This window comes from Dermacentor variabilis, unplaced genomic scaffold (assembly GCF_050947875.1).
Source record: "Dermacentor variabilis isolate Ectoservices unplaced genomic scaffold, ASM5094787v1 scaffold_15, whole genome shotgun sequence".
NCBI lineage: Eukaryota > Metazoa > Arthropoda > Arachnida > Ixodida > Ixodidae > Dermacentor > Dermacentor variabilis.
In genome coordinates, this window is record NW_027460313.1 from 10,784,497 (window position 1) to 10,807,282 (window position 22,786).

Consider the following 22,786-nt stretch of genomic DNA (forward strand, 5'->3'; position numbering starts at 1 on the left):
CTGGGTGGTGGACTAGATTAAAATAATTTCTGACACAGGATTTAAACACCTTAGGTTGTGTCCACAGGGACAGCATTAAAAAAAAAGCACACAGCTGATTTGAAATGCAGAAACTATCAGTAGCACACTTGGAAGCTTGGAAGTATTGCTGCCAGAACACCCGTATAATTTTGTATACCTGTCAAGTCTCGTCGACATATTGCTGATCACATTTACTATATCGATATTTCAGGCAAATGTGCGTAGTAATAGGTGAGGCAGTGAGCAAGTTCAAGGCAGAATTGATTGCCAGTTGGAACGCATTTCATGCTTTCATGAGGAACATCAATTCCAGTCGTTAGTCCTAGGTCATGCTGGCTCTACTTTGAGTTTGGCGTGGCTGGCACTTCCTGTTGCATATGATGTATAGGGGCCAAAATGGTGCTCTTGTGCCATTATGAACTGCAGACAACAATCTCAGAATTGATGGCACAAATCTTGGCAAACATTCCAGCAAAAACAAAGGGGGAAACAGACCTTGAAAGGCAAAGAAGCTCGAGTCTTCACTGCCAGCACTTGTTTATTGTGCGTTACATGTTATCGTGACCGAGCTCTGACGGGTGCAGTTTATACTTGTGGCCTCGTCTGCCCCATCTCACACACACACCAGTTGGGGTTATACGGCACAGATTAATCATGTTATTGTAACAGCAATGACGCAAATTTGCATACGTTAGCTCCGCTTGCATGAAGAAGTGAGATAGCTACCGTCACGTCAAGTATGTTGTGTACAAAACTGCACTGTCGGCACCGTGACCACCACCGCTCCATCGTATGCTTTTCGAGGTGACAAAATGAAGTTTTGGGGGAAATTGCCCTGTTAGGTGCATTTCCAGCTCCATCATTTTTGTTTTGTCACTATTGTTCCAACAGAAAACAGAATGGCAACTAATTGCTCCTGCTCATTGGAATGTATTGGTACTAATGCAAACCTATTAATATTACTATTATCATATTACCTTGCAGCCTCATTGAAGGGCATTGAGTAAGGGGGCAACAATAATTACATGACAACGAAATTGTAAAGTGCAACATCGTTATACAATATTAACACGCAACGAATTAAGGGAAACGCAGTCGAGGATTGCAGAAGGCTAGGTGCAGCGATGAAATTAGGAAATTGGCGGGCGCTAGTCGGAATCGGTTGGCGCAGGACAGAGGTAGTTGGATATCGCAGGGAAAGGCCTTCGTCCTGTAGTGGACATAAAATTGGCTGCTGATGATGATGATGTAAGAAAAAGTCACTGTATGTAATGCGTCAAGCAAGGCAAATAATCGTGTTGCGCAATCACAGAATCCTTAGCCCCCCCCTCCATCGTGCAGGGGGGGGCTGCAATTTGTTGCAGCCCCCCCCCCTGCACTTCGTTGCATTTTGTTGAGTCTCCACAGTGATGGCTGCGAGCGACCATTGTTTTCTTTTTTAGTCTGCTAGCCAGAAAGTGCCCAAAACTCTGCCAGACGAAAATGCACTCAGCCAGAGAAAAACCAATGTGCACTGAAGTGCACCGCGCAGTGGTCGGGGCAACACAAGAAAAATGCATGCGCTCTGGCTGGCTCTGGCAGCCCACAATTAGCGAGAAGAAGAAAATTGAAGAGGCTCAATGTGTCCTCGCGAATAAGTCAAAGTAGAAAAATAAATAAGGACATAGTTACCTCTGCTGTGCTGGCTTTAGTGTCTTGACATGGGCGCCTTGCGCAGGTGGAAAAAAAATGATAGTCTTTTCTATGACATGACGGCACAAATGAACCACCGCACTTCGTCTCATCAGACTTCCCTGCATGCCTTGTCAGCTTGTCTGATAGTGTGTTGATTTGGTTTGTCTCGTTGTATGGTTTGATGTACGACTTTAGAAAAGTCAGTGCACCTTGGGGCGTCAATTGTTTATAACAATAAACCCACAAAGTTCTGGAATTGAAAGTCTAAAGCACAACTTTAGAAATGTCGTTGCGCCTTTCACATCAAAAGTTAATGAGAACTTAATACCCATAATTTTTAGGAATTGAAATCCATTCTCTCCGTAGATTCTGCGGCCTCCGCGAGATGCCATGATGTGCCAGCTCACCATCAAAACACCTCTGAAACTTTGTGCTCTGATGGGGCTCCTTGCATTATGCGACTCCTGGTGCATGGGCGTTGCCACGAAATCCAGCCCGAGTTCACGATGTTCGCGCTGAAATGTCTTTTCGAGCTTGAAAAAAGACATTCTAGACAAAATCCAGAATGATTTCCCGCACCAAGGGTTGTTTTGGTCAGCGGTGCATGACAGCAAGAAAAAATTTTGGGGCGGGGGGGTTGAAGCCCCATAAGCACCCCCCTCCCCCCCGGCTACACCCCTGGTCGGCATTTATTTTTGAAATTCCATGAGCTAAGGCTTCGCTTTAAAGTAGGTTAGTAGGTTAAAGTAGGTTAGGCGTTGCGGTACCCTTGACATTTAGCCTAGGGTACTCGGCTTACCACCTTACTTACTAGGAATGAATACACTGGCTTGCTGCTAGTGTATTCGTCCCTTAAACAAAAAAGAGTGCATTTTTTCGAATTTTGCAATTTGCAAGAAATAGTGGCATTAGCACACTGCCACATGCATGCGCACATGCATGCATCGCCTCAGCAAAGTACATTGTATGAACATGTACACTATGTTGACCAAATTTGCAAAACAATTTATCTGTTGTAGCCGAGTGTCCATTATAGGCAGGCACATTAAATGTTGAATTGGTAGCATTCATAAATAGGCAGACCAAACTAAGTGGGGATAGTGTTATATCTGAGAGCATGTTATACGGATCCGTTGTAATGCTTGTGGAGTGTACTCAAGGAAGAATGGCACAGACGAACAGGGATGACATCGAAAACAAAGACGAGCGCAGTTTGTGTTTTCTATCTCGTCCCTGTTCGTTCGCGCCATTCTTCCTTGAGTATGAATTACTAAACATGCCCAACAGTTTGTACTTGTGAACTGTACAATGCAAATTTGGCTCACTCTCTGTGAGCCACTGATCAACTCGGCATCCTTCTTTGCTCAAAAGATAGAGATGTTTGAATGGAACTCGATATCGTTGCTCTCTGGAAGGTCTGTACCCTCTAGGCCTCATCACGGGATATCTATCATTATTTGACCACACTGTAGAATTGACCACACTCTAGAAGACTCCTTTGGAAAAATTACGGCATCGAATATCATCATCTTGTTCGCCTCCGTAGTTCGTAGTGGAAAGAAGGCTAGCAGCTCCAAGGGATATGAAACATTTCTGTCTCCTGATACCTGCTCCTGCCTGCATTTCTCTGGCTCAGAAGATTGCCAAAATGTTTTGTAAAGGCATGGCCACACTTGAGAAAAAAAAAGCACATTGTGGAAGCTGCAGTGCGAGCGGTGGGTTTCAGAGCTGTTTCTTGCAGTATGCCGGTTGCTGCAGGCAGGAGACCGAGAGCGACCGCTTCAGTTATGTGTGCATCAGGCATCCAGTGGCATCTGAATCTGCTGGACAGCTTGTTTTGCACTCGCACTCCTCATGTTTCGAGGTTATTACACTCTTATCGAAGGCAGGTGACTTCCTTCATGCTGTCAGGTGACTGCCGCAATGGCTATCCGCAAGTCGGTGTGACCGCACTGCCACGCCTGTGTTTTATCACCGGTGGCACACTGCATGCCTTCTCCCCCTAGTGTGGCTCTGTCCTTAAAGTGGGCTCTTAAGCAGTATGAATTACTTTCTTTTTTAGCCTTCCCAGTGTTCACGCAAGTCAGTAGAGTAGTTCAAAAATATTTTCTGCATGCTCAAACGAACCATTATCCAATGAAAGTACTCTCAGCCACCGACTAGTAGAAAAAAGTTACTGTGAACATTCAACAGTTTTGCCTTAACTACAGCTAAACCACTCTACTCCTTCAAGGGCTTGGCAGTATGTAGTAAAAGCTACTGAATGGCAATAATATTTACCTCGGTGGCTGGAGGTGAATGGCGGGGAACTGAGAAGGCATGAAATGTTTGTGGTGATTCTCCAAAGGCATTTCTCATCACTGGGGATGAGACGGGGTGGAATGTGTTCTGTGGATGAGTGTCGAGGAATCACTTTATGGTTGACAATCCTGTCAAGTACAGAAAATGCTAAGCTTCTGATGCCACAAGTAGCAACAGTGGCTAGATGGGGAGTAATAATGCCCCAAAATATTTACCTAGCAGAGTTGTGTCAAGAGGCAGTTTCATGATGAATGTGGTTTGGCTGGTTAAACATCTAGTGAAATGCGAGAGAGGCACATTCCTTGTGTGGTACTGCAGCATTCCTCTACAGCCAGGACACCTTGCTTTCTTGGAATGTTTGGGTGATGGAAGCACTTAGCATAGCATTACGTTCAAACTCGGAATTATATTCAAAGGCCAAGAAAATCCCATTGTTAACTGTAACTGGGTTGCACAAAAAAAGCAGAGGGTACAAACATTTAAACTTTTTACTTAGACAGGAACAAGCACAGTTGAACCCGCTTGTAGCATTACCTGTTTTAACAGTACTTTAATGCAACAATGAGCCGCTGTCTCGCCCTGAATTTTAGAGTGTTCTGCGGTAAAATTAAGTGCCGACTACCATGTTCCTATGCTGTATCATTGGCTATAACAAGCAAGTCTGGCTACTGGATGTGTGCGCTGACACGAAAATTGAATGTGAAATCCAGGAAATTAAAGATTTAAAATAAAGGACAACCAGCTTTGCCACACACTTCTTTGTACCAGGCACCCTGCACTGCATGCCTTTGTTGCCCTTTTCTGCTCCATCTTCCACCTGATCATGGAGTGGTGGAAGGGAGAGAGGTGCTATGCAGGTGTGCCATATAGTGTGCCCCACACAAAGGGGGTGTGGCAAAGCAGCTGGTTCTTTTTCAGTTTTTTTTCATTTTTTTTTTTTTCAAAAAACAATGTGACGAAGGCGTGCCGTAAGCGGATAGGGTGGGGTGTGTGGGCGGCTTAGGCTAGTTTGACAAAGGGGTTCCCGTTTTTTCCCTCAAGGATTCAGCTTTCTTTTTTTTGCCTTTCGGAACATCCCTATTTAATTAAATAACCAATAATAAGGCCATGGAGCATTGTAGTAAGCCATTCATTTTACCATAGAACACTTACAATAGTTGACAGTGCATTGGCTGCTCATTGTTATATTCTATATACGCTACGCACAAAATGCCGACAACGCTGCCTGTCGCCAAGGCTGCGAAGCATAGGCGGGCTCGGGTGAGCACTGATCCCCTGTGCACCTATGCACGTGCTGTCATGTTTGCGTTCTTGATTGTGATTTAACTCTTCTGTTAGCCTTCAGCGATCTCTTGAAACAACTTTGCGTAGTTGGGTGCTTTAAAACATACAAAAAATCGCGAGGGCCCACTTAGTTGCCGGTTCTGCTTCTGAGCAAGAGCGATAGCGGCGGTGGATCGGGGCTGTTCCACGGATAACATAAGCAATCGCGCTTTGTTTAGTGCAGTTTTGGAGTGATTACTACGTTTTTATTTTTTGCTTGATGTTGTTGCGCCTTTAGTGAACGATTCCATGTTTAAACTTAGATTAGGTTATTAGATTATGCGGTTTTACATGTCAAACCACGATCTGATTATGAGGCACGCCATAGGGGGGGATTCCGAAAATTTGGACCACCAGGGGGTGTTTAAGGTGCACCTAAATTTAAGTACACGAGTGTTTTCACATTTTGCCCCCATCGAAATGCGGCTGCCATGGCCGGGATTTGACCCCGTGACTTAGTGCTTAGCAGCTCAACACCGTAGCAACCACGGTGGGTCATTTGAACTTGGTTACCACATCTACAGTCCAGAAGGTAGAGTAAACATTACGTTGTTGTTACTGATGAGACGGGATGCCCCCCCCCCCTTTGAAAAAAAAAATATGCGAAAAACAAAGTCGGAGAATGCGGAGTGAATCTGTGGAAAGAGAGAGAGAAAGGTAAGGCGGGGAGGTTAACCAGAGGAGAGTTTCCAGTTTTCTACCCTGCACAGGGGTGGAGCATACAAGGTTTGTGAAGACAACAAAGAGCGAGAGGAGAAAGAAAAAAAAAAGAAAACGGGTAACAGAAAAGGCATTCCAATCACAGGCATTCACACAGGCCAGTCGATCTCAAGAAGCGCAGTAGCGCTTGCACTGCCTTCTGATGCCATGTTAAGTCACGTAGATGTCAAATTCTTTCTTCCGACAGTGGCTGGTCGTCGAACTGGTTCAGCATGACGGAAAGGGATTGTTTCTGTACACTGTACTGTGGGCACTGGCATGGAACATGACGAATGGCGAAGCGCTTATTGTGTTAGACGCTTTAAACAAAGGGCTCCGTATTGAAAAGCAGGTGACGGCGCCTTCAAAAAAGTGTCACGCAATCTTCCATGTGTTGTACGGAATCGGCTGTTCCTCTACCTATCGATGGCACTGCAATGTGACCTGCGGCATAGAAGGGTCAGTGTACACTCGCCTCAGCTATCTACATGTTGACTGCAAGCTGGCGTCAGTGAGCATTAAAGGCTTTTGACAGGGCATTCAACCTCGTTTTGAATGCCTCCTAATTAGAGATGTGAAGTGCGGAAAAAAACTGGAAAATTCTGAAAAAAAAAAGTTTTTTTCCAGTTTTTTTCGGCGCAGTTGGAAAAATTGGCCTATATTTCCACGGGGAAAACGTACAGAAATAAAGCTTAGGCAACACCCAGCGTTGAACGTGAAACCGAAATGTTGAACGCGAAACCGAAACGTCGCACATAATACCCAAACACCAAACGGCGGCTGACCACTCGCCATCGACATCACATAATGTCAGCTCCAGCGTGAGCGTTGCTCCGTCGTTTGGGTGCGGTTTCTGATGTTTTGGTGCCCGTTATTGTTCAGTTCTGATTTTCCCTCGTACACTTGTGCCACCTGTGGTGGTAGTCCACAAATAAAGCCGTGTGGAAGCAGATTCTGCAATGGTACGGCCAACTTCCGACGTGTGCAAGCACTTCACGGTCGGGGAGACCGTTTACAGGAAGCGGGTACCCGCTGTCTGTAAGTACTGCAACAGCAGTTACACTTTTCCGAATTCGACTTGCCTTTCCAAGCACATTGCTAAGTGCGTGAAATACCCAAGACAGGAAGTGACACCACGAAGCCGCTCTCGCAGCCCTTCATGTAGCAGTCTCAGTTCAACCGAAGATCATTCACAGTAAGCAGCTCAGCAAGCAGTGCAGGCTCAGTGACTGGAAGAGTTACTCACTTCCTCGATACGATGACACTTCAAGCACCGAAGAACGCCGATAAAGCATTATGCAAAAGCCATATATGCTTCCAACTCGCCGTTTTCCTTAGTTACAAATGACTATTGGCAGGCAGCATTTAAAGCACTCAGACCATCTTACAAGCCCCCGAGCCAGTACAGCTTGGCTGGTCCACTGCTCGATGCTGAGTACGAGGCGGCTACCATATCCGTGACTAATTCTATGGAAAAGGCTTCATGCGTCACCCTTGTCACTGACGGCTGGACTAGCGTCGAAGGAGAGTCAGTTATAAACTTTGTACTCTGCACACCATCGCCGTTCTTAAGTCAATCAACACCGGCAACAACAGGCATACTGCGGCCTATATGGCAGAAGAAATCTGCTGTTATGGAATCGGCTGGTAGCTCAAAGGTAAAGGCTCTGGTAACTGACAATGCCAGCAATATGAAAGCGGCATGGGCTCTCGTTATTGAGCGATTTCCTCATGTTACTGCGATTGGTTGCACCGCACACTCTCTGAACCTGTTGATGAATGATCTCCTTACTCTTGGCACAATCCACGATGTGCACAAGCAGGCGAAAGCTATAATCAAATACGTGAAGAAAACCCACATGGTGTTGGCCACATTTAAGGAAAGGCAGGAATCGAAGTAGTACGACAAAAGTGTGAGCTGCAGCCTGAAGCTTCCAAGCAAGACAAGATGCAGTGGTGTCTGTCTCTCCTTTGAAAGCCTCTTGAAAAACAAGTAGGTCTTGCAGGAATTATAGAAATAGCTATAATGGAAAACTTGGAAGTTCGACAAGACTCTTAGGCTGGTCGTTCTGGACGAAGAGTTCTGGGTCGCATTGAAATCATGCCATACTTTGCTGGAACCCATCGCAAAGGCTACCAAAGCTCTAGAAGGTGACGGGGCCCTGTTGTCCGACGTGCCAAATTTTTTTCACAATCTAGCGGAGGAGATTCACTTGATTTGTAGCACTCTGTTCTTTTGCAGAGTGAATGGGATCTTGCTGAAAAAACCTTAAAGACACGCAAAGTGTATACAGTTCATCCTGTGCACTGTGCAGCAAACCTTGACCCAAGGTACAAGGGGAAAAATCTGACTGACAAAGAAGTCTTGTCTGTGTTTGACTGCATCTCTGAGCACAGTACGCACATGAACCTAGAAGTTGGAAAAGTGTACTCCGATGTGGCAGTATACAGGACCAATTCAGGCATATGGTCAAGGTCCGGAATATGGGCTTCTGCTAACCACATGCCTCCTTCAACATTGTGGGAGGGAATCTGGACGAGTAAAACAGTGATGCCTCTGGCTCGAAACATTTTACAGATTCCACCATCATCAGCTGCTTGTGAGCGGAACTGGTCCGACTTCACCAACATTCATACTTTGCGTAGGAACAGGCTGCGTAATGAAATGGTGCAAAAGCTTGCTTTTGTACACGCACATTTCAACATGATAAAGAATGCTACAGATGAAGCCATAGTGATACTGACTCTGAATAAGAAGTAGAACTTAATCTTTTTACCATCTTGATCAATGTTTCCATAGTTGAAGCCACGTCGAAATAGCCACAGAAGAGACATTGCAGTGTTCTTTGTTCCTTGTTTGAACTGCCGTAACAATTCAAGGAAGCCGCACTGATTCAGAGAACTGAACGCGTTCATGGTGATCTTTCTGGTCTGCCTTCCATCTGTTAAACCCTACATTTGTTTGTGAAAAGGCAGAAAGCATTTCACTGCTGTTATATGCATAGTGACAGTTATGGCTTTTGACATTTGGCAATAAACTACTGCCATATGCTAAAGAAAATTTGTTATTTTCCAGGTTTTTTTCTGATTGCTCAAAATTTCTGGAAATTTTGCATCTCTACTCTTAATATCACTTTGCGGTAATGGGAAACGCCTGAACTTTGAAGTCCTGATGTCTACAACTAATGCAGATTCACTTCACCCCAGCTGTGTCATGCATTGGGGTCAGTTCTGAAACCTTCATGTTTCTTTTTTTTTTTTGCTTTCTTTACTTGCTAGTGGTGCTAGCGAGTGCTTGTTCTCTTTTTCTTTTCCATGAAATGGGTCAATATATGTTCATGTTGCTTCACTGTAGTTGTCTCTGCTTTGAAAATTTTTCAAGCATGACAATTATTTAATGTCATGCTTTGTATTTGCTTTCAAACTGGTAATCATGTTAACATACTCATTTGACTAATTAAAAAGCGCAGCATTGGCTATTCAGACTCGGGGCACTACAACAGGTGATACAAGACGCAGTTCAATTCGGTATTTGGGTACGAGGGTGATATTGTACTAGTAAAAATGGTGGTGACACTAAAAAATCACAAAATATGAAAGCAGTATCCTCTTGACTGACCAGGCAGGCAAATTTTCAGCTATGGTGTCTTCTGATAGCTCACGTGCGTGCTTTCGTGAAATCATCAAAACGCTCTGCTTGTTTAACGATAGAACATGTGAAATCCATGCTGTGCAGACAGTTGTAAGACAAAAGCATAAAAACAGTCAACCCTTAATTATTGCCAGAGTCCTATATGTGCTAGTTTGCTCAAGCTCAGTGTGCTGGTTTGCAAGCTTTACCGTCGCTGGCTCCTCATGTGGCCGCGCCTGTACGTACCATGCATTCGCAGGGGCGATGGTGCTCCCTCAACCTACTATAAAAATACACGGCATGTAAACGAAGCAAGTGTGTGCGTAAAGAATGTTCGTTTATGGGCCAACAAATGAAGCTATTAGCGGCCGGGGCGTTGCAACGAAAGCGGCATATTGGCAATGTGCTCCAGTTCGTAGGCGAGCTTGTTGATGCTCATCTGTGGCTAACACTTGGTGCGTAAAAAGACAATGTCGTCCTAAGCAGCCGTGAAGTCGGACACATGTCCACTGTTGTCCACTATTGTACAGTACTGTATTGTACGCGGCTTTTCAGTGGCGCCCCTATAGGCGCTGCACATTGCGTATACAGTGAAACCTCGTTAAACCGTAGTTGGCCAGAGCTCTGAAAAAGTATGTATTAAACGGTAGTACTTGCTTAACCGAAATAGCATGAGATCACCCACTTGCCTGTCAAAAATGGAACTCGGATAGAGTGCGATGAAAGGGCAAAAACATGCAGTATTTATTCACTTCACGCCACAAGTGTTTTCGTTTGATGCCACGGCGGCCTAGTAGTGACGACAGTGGCTTCAAACTTGCTGGAGCTGTGAGCCAGCTTTTCAGCCAGCCCCCTCTTGTCGGCAAACACTCGCATGGCAGATTCCTTGTTGGCGTTGCTTTCTCTCCATGCATTAGTGCGGTAGTGCTGTAGAAGTCGCGGGGTGCTTTTTTCATTGCGGGATGCTGTTCTCATCGCGACGATTGCATTCATGAGGTTGACATAACGCATAGCTTCTGCCACTGTCAGGCCTAAATTGCCTGTGCTGTCGCTTTCCGTGTCATCCTCATCACTGTCATTAGGTGACACTTAACAGAGACAGCGATGGCGAAAAGTTGAACCTCGTAGCCGACATCTTTTCACTGTCGCAGCAGTGCTGCCGAGCAACTTTGGATGTAGATCCTTGTCATCTACTGGCGAAGTTCTTCGCATTCCAAATGCCACATGCCATAGTCAATGGCCGATCCCTGTCGCGTGCCAGCGCCGACTTCTTCATGCCACGTTCTATAGCCCGAACAATGCCCAATTTTTCTTCTATGTTGAGCACCTGGTGTTTTTTATCCAAGCTTTGGCATGATGAGAGTCCTCGCTTGCATGACACCGAAATGATGTTGCTGTGGCTTCAAACACAAACACATGGGGGCGCTTAGAGTCCGTTGTTCTGATCTCTGACTGAGGCTTGTTGTTCTGACGACTGCCCGTCAGAACAACGCTCTCTGGCACGGCGCCAAAATGATGTTGATGTTGATGGGGCTTCACGCGCAAATGCACAAGGTGCTTGGAGGTCGTTGTTCTGATCTCTGAGGCTTGTTCTACCCGGCGACCCGATGAAGATGACGCACTGCCGCGATTGTGTGATGAAAAGTGGAAACACCACATGTTAACTGATGCATACACAATAAGTTGCTATGTCTTATGCAGATTCAAAAAGCACTATGTTCAATGGCCGCTGAGTTTAAGATTGGACTTTACTACTTTTAAAACGAAACTACTGTTTAGGCAGGTACAGTTTACCAAAGTTTTACTGTAGCACAATAATGCATACATTAGTTCTTAGAAGTTAGTACGTTACGTTTCGTATGTGTGTATACTTTATAACAACTGTTTTTTGGCTTCAGGTACAACTGGAAACCCGCTCAAGCTGTTGACCAACTACTTCCGGCTCCTCACAATGCCCAACTGGGCCATTCAGCAGTACCACGTGGAATTTGCACCAAACATTGAGTCATCTCGTTTGCGTGGCGCTCTGCTGCGAGACCACCGCGATCGCTTTGGTGGGAGCTATATATTCGATGGCATGTCGGACTTGAAGAGTGCAACCCGACTGGAGCACAAGGTATGATCCTGAACTTGACACAGTTAATACTGTATTTTGTGGTTAAATATTGGCTCTTCATGTGCTTCAGTGTGCAAACTTTTTCATGCACAGGGATTGTATCTCTGAGGGTGAGGGGATATTGTTTTATGGGCATTCTGCTACCTTTCTCAGTGGCAAAAGGAAAGTCACATTCTTCACTTGTGCTGTGGGGCAAGCAATACAGTGAAACCTCGTTAAACCGTAGTTGGCCGGAGCTCGGAAAAAGTATATACTAAACGGTAGTACTGCTTAACCGAAATAGTATGAGATCGCCCACTTACCTGTCAAAAACTGAACTTGAAGAGAGCGCGTTGAAAGGGGAAAAAGCGTGCAGTATTTATTCGCGCGACAAACGTGTTATTTCCGTTTGATGCCGCGGAGGCCTAGCAGCGACAACAGCAGCTTCAAACTTGCTGAAGCTGTGAGCCAGCTTTTCAGCCAGCCCCCTCTTCTTAGCAAACACTCGCATGGCAGATTCCACGTTGGAGTTGCATATTCTCCATGCACAGGCGCAGTAGCGTTGCAGAAGTCGCGGGACACCTTTTAATTGCGGGGTGCTGTTCTCGTCACGATGACTGCATTCATGAGGCTGAGGTAACGCGCAGGTTCTGCCACTGTCGGGCCTGAATTGCCTGTGCTGTCGCTTTCCGTGTCGTCCTTATCACATTTGCTAGGCGACACTTCGGCAACAACAGAGGCAACGATGGCGAAAAGTCGGACCTCGTAGCCGACATCTCTTCGCGGTCGCAGCAGCACTGCCAAGCAACTTCGTCGCATTCCAAATGCCACACACCGTAGTCAACAGTAGACCCATGTCGCATGCCAGCGCTGACTTTTTTTTCTTTTATGCTAAGCACCTGGCATCTTTTTTATCCGAGTTTCGGCATTACCCGAGTTCTCGCTTGCACAACGCCATAGAATAAAGAACCAACTGACAACGCTCTCTGGCATGGCGCCCAAATGATCTTGATGTTGATGTGGCTTCACATGCAAATGCACAGGGCGCTTGAAGGCCATTGTGCTGATCTGCGAGGCTTGTTGCTCTGCCGGGCCTCCCGATGGAGATGATGCACCGCCGTGTTTGCGCTACGAAAAGTGCAAACACTACATCTTAACCGACACGTACATAATAAGCTGGTACGGTTTATGCAGATACAAAACACATTATCTTCAATGGCCGCTCCGCTGAGTCGGGGATTTGACTTTACTACTTTTAAAACGAAACTACTGTTTAAGCGGGTACGGTTTAACGAGGTTTTACTGTACTCCTGAAAACTTAATACTTAAACTTTCTTACCTTGCAAGAGTAGCAGTAAGAAAATTCAGTGATATCTGCATAAGCTTTAGTTTTGTAGGCTTGCAGTGATGATACATAATTTCTTTATGAATATGGAATGATGATGCCTTGAGTGAGTATCTGTTATACTTCGCTGAAATGATTTTGGCTGTTGAAGAACTCTAAGTCAAGCAAAGCGTTTACTGTCTGCTACGATCCTGGCTTTGCTTTATGTTACTCAGTCAGATCCATTGTTTACAGCTTCCAAGTAAAATAGTGTATCAGTAGTTAAATTCGGTGCCTCAGTAAGTTAAATCCTTTACCATTCTTTTTTATATTAATATTTGTTAAATCGCTGCGAGAGGCTTACTTGCTGTGGTGCTTCTGTTATTAACACTTCAGCCAATGCATGCCAGAAATCATGAAATTAGCATAGAATGCGAGAGAAGGTTGCCAAGGTTTATCAATGCCGACTTCCAGGTCACAGAGCTATACTCTCAGCGTCGCAGCGACGGGGCTCAAATTCGCATCATAGTGAAGCATGTCCAGGAGCTTGCACCCAACAACCCAGAGCTGCTGAGAATCTTCAACACACAGATGCGCAGGTAAGGGGGTTTCCCTTTTACATGCAGTCAAACCTTGTTATAATGAAATGGGATGTACACAGTCAATGTCGGATTTTTTTGGACTTCCCAGGGACCGCGAAAACGTCTGGAAGAAAAGAATGAAAGGGCTCAGATCACCACAGGCATGTCTGAAATAGCTCTAAAGGCCTGCCTGTGCACTTACCAGGAGTATCGGTGTCTTTACTGTGAAGTGAGACTGTGGCTGCATGCATGTACAATTAATACATACAGTCAATGCAATCTTTTGGACTTCCAAGGGATATGAAAACGTCTGAAAAATGAATGCATGCAGTAAATGCACCATTTTATGGTATTTCTTCGATCGAGGGGGTCAAGGACGGAGTATCAGACTTTCACAACTCTGCCAATGCATGATTGAGGTGGCTCTATAAAGAGCTGTTTATAAAAATTTTAAAAATCCGACAGCAGGTGTTCTCAATGTCGCCTTTGCTACCTGGAGCTGGTCAGCGCTGCCTTAATGGCACGAAACAATCATTGATCGTCTCTTGCATGGTGTTCCACTTGCATGCGATTATGTTTGCTTGAATTTCAGCCAGGGCCACATCACTGTACAACTGATGGCAGCATCATATGTGCATGCGTCAACTCTGAGTTCGTCGGCTGTGCAGGCAGGCGGTGGCTCTTCATTCTTGGTGTCATTCGTCCAAATCCACCGTCACTTGACGGACGATTTCATCATCGGTTAACTACTCACATAGTTCGACAGCTTTGTTGGCATTGGCAAATTCTTCAAAAATTATCCCAGTTGGAATCAAAACGCCAGTGGCATGCGAGTCGTCCAACACCGTCCATGGAAGGAAATTGATCTCGCATGCTGTCGTTCTCTCCGGGCGAGTCAGCCGTCTTGGGGCATAGTGTGAAGCCAGTGTGGCGAAAGTAGTCGTGAAGCACCTCTTGTCTGACCATCTTCCACGAGTCTGCAAGCATGCCGACGGCAGACCTAAAGTCAACGGTGCAACTTTTGCAGCTGTCTGAGCAGAATGCCATGCACTTGAGCATGCATGACTTGTGCAGAAGCTTCAGGTTGCGGATCACACCTTGGTCCATCATCTGCAGGACTGATGCGGTGTTCGGCAGCAGAAATTCCACCTGTATAGCCTATACATCTTCGTTGTGGCCATGCACAGCAGAGTTGTGCACAAACAGCAGAACTTCTTGATTCCGCTGTTCGAACCTTCTGTCCAACTTGAAAATGTACACTTAAAATACCTTCTTGTTAGACTCATTCTGAACAGTTAGGGTTGCTACATTAGGACAGCTGGGATTCTTTGATTTCCCTATGATGAGCATCGGAAGCTTCTTGCTGCCTTACATGTTGCTAACGATGAGGATGGTCAGCCACTCTTTGTAGTATTTGATGCCATGGCCGGGGTCACCAACAAATGCAAGCATTTTCTCGGGGAGTATCTTGTAGTACAATCCAGTTTCATTGCAATTTAAAATTGGCTCAGGTGCAAACTCCCATATTGCGCAACAGCTGAATCGTCCACAGCGCTGCTTTTCCCACACATCTTCTTGAAATTCAGGTCGTTGCAATTCTTCAAATTTCTGAGCCATCCATCACCGAACTCGGAAGTCCTCAACGTTCATTTGAAGCACAAAACCCTCTGCCTTTTGCTTCAAGACATAACCTGAAATTGGTATTCGCTTTGCGATCATGATATTTAGTCACACGAGGAGCACTTCTTCAAGCGTTAGGTAAACACCCCAACTCGCATTATTTTTTTAAGCCCCTGTTGACTTTGTAGCCACTTCCAAGCAACTTGTTTTCCATGAAATCTAAAACTATTTGCTTCAAAATTCCATACTCCTTGCCCACATCGGCTTATGACCGGCCACTTTCAGCTTGCTGGGTGACGGCAGCTTTCTTTTCCATCGTCGGCCTACGGTAAGGATTTGCACGCTTCAAAGCCATGGGCGAAGATGGCGAAGGCATAATTGGCGCCATAGCTGTCGGTGGTGAATCCGCTTGATGAAAAGCACAGCACCAAACAGCGGGAAGGGATGCTTCAAAGCGAACGTTCAAGCAAGCGCACAACAGAACAATATGATCACACTACTTATCGCAAAGCTAACGAAAAATCATTTGGATAAACGCAAAAGGCTATTGCCATAGCTATGGCTGCCAACGAATTGGCTTGCAGAAGCACTGGTTAGAGGTTTCTATGTGATACGGTGGCCACAGTGCTGTGGCTGACTATGGCGAGCGGACTAGCGTTCAAGGGTTGGGGTATGAAGCTGTGAGATAATCAAAATGGTGCTGATGGATGCCGCTTTAGACCTGCTGTTAGGAGTAAAAAGTAGGAAAATTGAACGGCGAAGGGTTTGAGCGTCCAAAATTTTGGACATTTCTATAATTGACTCTATGGGGCACCTGATGGTGCTGTGAAGGAGTCTAAATAATCGGGCATCTGGAAAATCGGACGTTGACTGAGGTACTGGGTCCCGTGACAGTGACCCCTTCCCACTCTTGGTATGCTTCACCTCAATGCACTGCCTATGCTTGACTGCATAACACAGCTGCATTGCGACAATGCTAGTAGTTTTTGAGACCGAATCGAATACGAATTGAATAGTTTCACTAGCAAATCAAATAAAATACTGCCATATGTGAACTGAATCGAATATCAAATAGTTTCCAAATAACATTCAGCCATTCACTAAAATTTTACTGTCCTGGTATTCGCAGTATTAGAAAGCTTGGAAAGCTTCTAATATTAGACAGTTCATTTAATAACTTTTCATTCATCTTCCTCGTCTTGAGTTGTACGAGCTGGGCCGTTTGTTTCCTTTTAGTGCGAAAGCACTACTTGGATCATTGGATGTTTTGATGGTGTCCTGCGGTGGTGGTACATTTAATGGTAGGAATGCTAAAATATAAGTATAGTATGTACGACATTTTGTGCAGTGTAGAAAAAGGTCATACTGTATGGAAAGTGGTTTTGTAGACATACCTATGTATAATAATCTAAGAGATTTAAAAAGAAAATTCGGTGTGCATTTGCCTGTAGGTGGATTCGAACCCGTGCCACCGCGAGAAAGCTTTGCAGTGAGAGCCAGAGTCATTACCTCCGCTCCACACCAGCAGGTGTTATTGGCAATACAACTCCAATACAACCATACTCAATGCATGACATTAAAGACAACCATACTTTCAAATGCACACACTCGAACAGGCTTTATTTGTCGTTAGGCAGCAAAAATTTGGCGACCTCCACTTTCTGCCGTGGTGGTCTTGCCGCGATATCTATGAACTCAATAAGGCAATTTGAGCGAATTTGTCCACGAGGCTCTGCATCTCTGCAAAAACTTGCAGGACCCTCAAAGCACGCGCTGAATCAGATAATGAAGGGCCGTCATCCACTTCCACACTGCCGTTGTCGTCATTATCACTTTCGCTTGAAAATGGGTGAGGTGAAATGGCGGCAACATTGTCGCTATCCGAGAACTCCGCGGATGTAACAGCGTTGACTTCTCGATAACTTAAACACGACACACCGCAGCAAAAACCGTTGAACACCATGACAACACCGCGACTGTAAACACACTGGTGGAATTGAGAGAAAAAAAGCACGCAGGAACTTCTGTGGAAGTTGTCTAAGTATGCGTAAGCATGGTGCCACTGCTTCATCTCCACGCAGCATGGCGTCATTAACAATGTTGTGAAACTTGGTCCGACCAGTAAAAAACGACAGCGCTGAGGCGACGCAAACTGGTGCGCATGACCGCGCAAGGTGCATTCACAACACAAGCGAAGTACTGTAGGTGGCAGCACCCAGTACGCTGATGACGTTACAATTATTATAAGCCGTTATCCCTCATTAGCACCTTACCGTATTTACTCGCACGATGATCGCACTAGCGTGATGATTGCACCCCTGAATTTTGTCATCAAAATTCCATTTTTTTTAATTTCCTGTGCAATGATCGCACCCTGAACTTGCTGCAGCGGTATGTTGTGTGCCAAGTCTAGCTAATAATGATCACACTTACCATCTGTCGAATGCTACGCAAACGACTCGAGACAAACCAAGTGGTCTGCATGCACCAAACATTCTTAAGCAGATGCCCCAATTCATTCCTTTCATCACTTTTTCGCACAACTTGCCTTTGTTATGTGTAGGCTTTATAATGGTTGTGGTCACCAACAACCACAAAGGCGCCTTTCTATTCTTCTCGTCTGCACTCGTGGGCACGCAACAAATGGCGAGCGGAAACGATAGTAGCCACGTTTACACTGACACGTTAGAAGTGTGTACCCTATTCATATGCTGACGCTTCTAAGACAGCTAAGATATTTGCCAACCCTTGACGGAAACATGCCATATTAGGATAGTAGTGAAGACAAATGCCGCAGTTTCCGCAGCATGCCCACCATGCGTTTCTATGTCATTGGCAGCTAGGCGTGCCCATCTGTTTCTGTCCCCTCAAAATGAACATTTATTTTATTTATTTATTTATTTATTTATTTATACATACTGCAGCCTCGGTGAGGCTATTGCAGGAGTGGGTAGTGAAAAAAAAAGGAAAGCGAGAAAATGAGATACGGGCACAAAAAAATATGAATATCAAGTATATGTAATTGCTTTCAAAAATTCTTGCATGGGTATGGCTACGTTATTGCCGCAAAGTTGCCGATAATAATGATATTATTCATTACTGATACGGAAGAAACTGTCTCAATGCACGTAATGCACTCGCGAGAAGAAAAAAAATTTCGTTGGCCCCGTTCGACTTGCTCCACCGGCCGCCATTTTTGCTTTGGTGTCCCGCACTACATACAGCGGCAGCCACCTATTTTTTTACCTGTTGTCATCCCGCAGCAAACGCGGGATCAAAAAACAATTTTTTTCTTTTTGCAGGAACTTTAACCCGCGTAATGATCGCACCCCTGAATTTTCGTCAATTTTTTTGACAAAAAAGTGCGATCATTATGCGAGTAAATACGGTATTTATCTGCGTCGAGCCATTATGAACTGTGATCAAACGTACACCGGCGGCGCCTGCTTGTATGGCACGAGCACGCAGACCGTATATTGAAAACAATCTGTGATGCGAACAGAGTGTGCCGCCTGAATAGCTCTATGTGCTGCGTGTCTGCCACTGCGTACTGAAAAGAGTCGCGCAGGACCACTTATTGAAAGCGATCATGGTGATCTGTGAAAGGGGCAGGGTGCGGCTTGTGCCGAGAGCTTCGTGAGCACTTTGTTCTCCCCACGTCGTTCGCGTTGAAGTGACAGGCAGTGTGAAGGTACAGTTGCTTGCTACTGCGGGCTTTATCTTGAAAGCATAGAAATGCCTACGCATTTGAAAAAAAAAAAAGCTCTTCTGCGTGGTTGCTACTTGGCTTGGATTGGGTGAATGGTGACAGCAAATTCGCACCCCCTACCGGCAGCTTCTTTGCGTTACCGGAAGCGAATCTCGTAGGCCATGCTTTTGTGCACTGCAGTCGGCAACAGCTTCATGAGCAGAAACTACGCAAGTTGAAAATTGAACGTATGCACACATGAGATTTTGCCCATTTTGTGCCTGTGCGTGTAGAACAAGAAAGACAGTAGTACGTACTAATTGTTTTTTGGACACTGAGTGACTGTGGCTGAAGCGGTCAGCCAATGCATGAGGTTCAATGGGGGCTGCGTGAGGGAATCTTTGTGACTGCATATAAACCACAATTACACACATTAAGCACGTACGTATTAACAAGGTTTGACTGTATCAGGTTTGTCCTGTAGGAACAGAAGGCCCTTAAAGAAATGCATTTATTTGTCAGGTGACTGTTGATGTCACGGCTGCCATCGTTGAGCCTATCTGCCTGATCGCACTAATCCAGTCTTTTCTTCTTACACTGCGGGGCTCTACGAGTACTGTCCACTACATGGCTCCTCCCTAGTGGTGCAAGCACTGCTGTTGAGAGGTTTAAGTTGTGGAGATGCCACTGCCAGAGTCTAGATGAGCTGTGTGGTATTGCTTCGACGGGGCGGCCGGATGGGAGACCTACGGCATGAGGCCTAACAGCCGGGCGCGATGCTCCGTAAAAGAAGAGCCAGACAGCTCAAGTCGGGGGCCACACAAACAATGCATTCATTCCAGAGAGGGGAAAGAAAACGCAGCATTTTACACTCACAGCGTTGGGTGTGGAGTGGCAGTAATGGTCATAACCATTCGAAACCGAAACTGCATATCGAAACAGGATATCACATCGCCTCTTCCTTAAAAGGAAATGTGCCACTCGCTCTCCTCGCACAAGAAAAGCAAGAGCCATGTCTTGGAAGAACACAGACTTGTAAGCAGTTATTCAATGAATAGTGACATCTTTATACAGTGGAGAATTCAGGTATGTGTACCTATCACATCTTTGCTTTTCCCCATTTTTTAAGTAAGAAAGCATACAATATAAAGACAATCAAAATGAACACAAGTTCATGAACACAATTGCATTGAAGTTGGCAAAAGTACCTGTCTTGGGCGGATGACGAAGGAATGTGTACTTGCAAATACGTGCCATACATGATAATAAGAATTCAATGAATACAAGAAAGTAACACAATGCAAACATCCATGTACCCACTTGGACAACATGAATGGGTGGGTCATTCACTCTGAACCTGAGTCTATACAGCGGTGGCCGTCATGGATTGAAGAATGTGCATAGTGTACGTTTATGCTGCGAGAAATTTGAAGGATACTACTTGTATACTATTTACCTAACAAACACGCAAGGAAAAACATTTTTGGCATAAGAGCCGAATTTGCATGGGAGGGTTGAAACCTCTGTAGAAAATAAACCAAGACAGTAAAGCTACTTGGAAACATAATCCTTAAACCGTATCGGGTGTTTCCCGTGACATGTAGACCTATGGCGAGCTGATTTTCGTTGTGGAGTAGGATCAGAGGAAGTAATATTCGTAAGTGAACTGGAATGTGCGTCAGGAGAAGCTCAGGAGATTCTTCTGCGAGGGATGAACCCGATTGCGGGGGAGGAATGGGAGGTTGTAATGAAGTAGGTGCAGGAGGAAAACCGGTGCCAGTAGGAATTGGAAGAATAGGTGGGAAACTATCATCAAGGGATAAGTAGTCATCGAAATGACTCCTTTCATCTAAACTTTCTAGAGAATTCTGTCATAACAGGTATTTCACCAGTTTAGAAGCATTCCAACTCTTGCCATTTTCAAGCTGGAAAGTACTTCAACCCACTTTACAATAAGTCTTGAACAGACCGGAGCATTTAGAACCAGATTTTTGTGAGGTACGTACTCTGACGGAATCTCCTGGTTGAAACTGAGGGAACTTGGTTGGTATTTTTTGATACTTTTTTGGTATTTTCCTGTTTTTGACGTACTCGACTCTGCACTTCCTGATGCAACTTCGCAGAAGCAAATTCTGGATGAATTGGAGGCACGTTTGCGACGTCGAGTCCTTGGTTGACGACTATGGGGCAGCATAGCTGGAGACACGCCAGTAGTCATATGTGGGGTAAACCTGTAAATTGCCAAGTATTCTAAGACTGCAAACCTGAAGTCTCACTGGTCCAAAATAGCAATCTTTATGAATTCTTTGAGGACACGGTTGAATCTTTCTACCTGGCCATTGGCCTGTGGGTAGTAAAGAGAAGACAAGAAATGCTTAATGCCTCTCTCCTTCGGAAAGTTCTGAAATTCTGCAGAAACAAACTGTGGTTCATTGTCGGACACTATGGCATCAGGAAATCCTTCTCTACTGAATATGGAAATAAGACTGGGCATGATGGCTTCGGATGTGAATAAAGGCATAAAAGCAACTTTGGGCCACTTGGAATGATAGTCAACATTGACCAAACCAAATGTGCGTACTGTGGAGCATAATCAAGAGGACCTATTATGTCTATGGCTAATTTTTCCCATGGTCTTAATGGCCATTCGACAGGTTGTAGTGGAGCAAAAGAAGGTTTGGCAGATTTATCTGCTTGTTGACACACAAAGCAGCTTCCTACCAGTTCCTCAACTTGTCTATCCATGTGAGGCCACCAGTAGATGCCCCTCAATCTGAGCTTTGTTTAGTGATACCTAAATGACCCTCGTGAGCAATGGACAGGAGTTTCTGATGGAAGGATGCAGGAGGAATGATACATTCTCCTCAGAGAAGTAGATCATCCACGTAGGATAATTCAGACTGTACGGAAGCATATGCCTGTAATTCTGAAGGACGATCTGCCACATTTCTCCATCCTTTGACTATTTTTTCCTTTAATGCTTGGCAAACTGGATCAGCCTGTGTAGCTGCTTGGAACCCTTCCTTTGCAATGCATGCTGAAAGCAAAAACACTACCTCCTCATCTAATGCGGGTTCAGATTCGGGAGGAACAGATAGGCGCGACACTGCATCCGCTATGACGTTTTCGTCACCTTTGTTGTACTCGGTGGAGAAATTGTAATACAGTAATCTCGCACTCCACCCTGAAATCCTTAATGGACACTATCCAGAACCCTTTGAAGACAGTAATGTACTCGGAGCTTGGTGATCAGTTAGTAGTATGAACAGTCTACACCAAAAGTAAACATTCCAATGTTCACAAGCAAGAAGACATACCAGTGCTTCCTGTTCGCTCACGGAGTACCATCATTCTGCGGAAGAGAACGTTTGAGATGCAATATAGCCACTGTAAAGCGCTCATTTCTGCATTTTTGCTGAAGGACGGCTCCTAAGCCAACGTCAGAAGCATCAACCGTTACAGTAGGGAGATGCGGCTGAAACATGTACCACTGGACGTGGTGCAAGTACGTCTTTAATTGCTTGAGAGCAATATTGAGTATCCCGATCCCAGACAAAGGCTTGTTCTTGCCTTAGAAGTTTCCTTTGCAGTTCCACTAAGTCGGCGTACTGCGAGTTAAGTTTTGCATAATATCCCGTGAGGCCCAGAAGGGAATATAGAGCCTTTTTGTCATTAAGCTGTGGTGTCTCCACAGTTGCCTAGATTTTGCTATCCATTGCTGAAATGCTGTTTGCAGAAATTTTATGTCCTAGGAAAGTTAATTCTAGGACACTTAATACGCACTTGTGGTTGAGCTCCATGCATGCATTACTTATTCTGGACAGGACAG

At 45.1% G+C, this 22,786-nt stretch overlaps 1 protein-coding gene across 2 annotated transcripts in view; it reads left to right on the forward strand.

Moving 5' to 3' along the window:
- Positions 1 to 22,786, forward strand: part of LOC142567952 (piwi-like protein 1) — a 215,234-nt gene that overhangs the window by 17,393 nt on the left and 175,055 nt on the right. For both annotated transcript variants that reach the window (XM_075678034.1, XM_075678035.1), the window contains exons 4-5: positions 11,548 to 11,765; positions 13,543 to 13,667. In XM_075678034.1, coding sequence (XP_075534149.1) covers positions 11,548 to 11,765; positions 13,543 to 13,667 — 343 coding nt within the window. The remainder of the gene's footprint in view (positions 1 to 11,547; positions 11,766 to 13,542; positions 13,668 to 22,786) is intronic.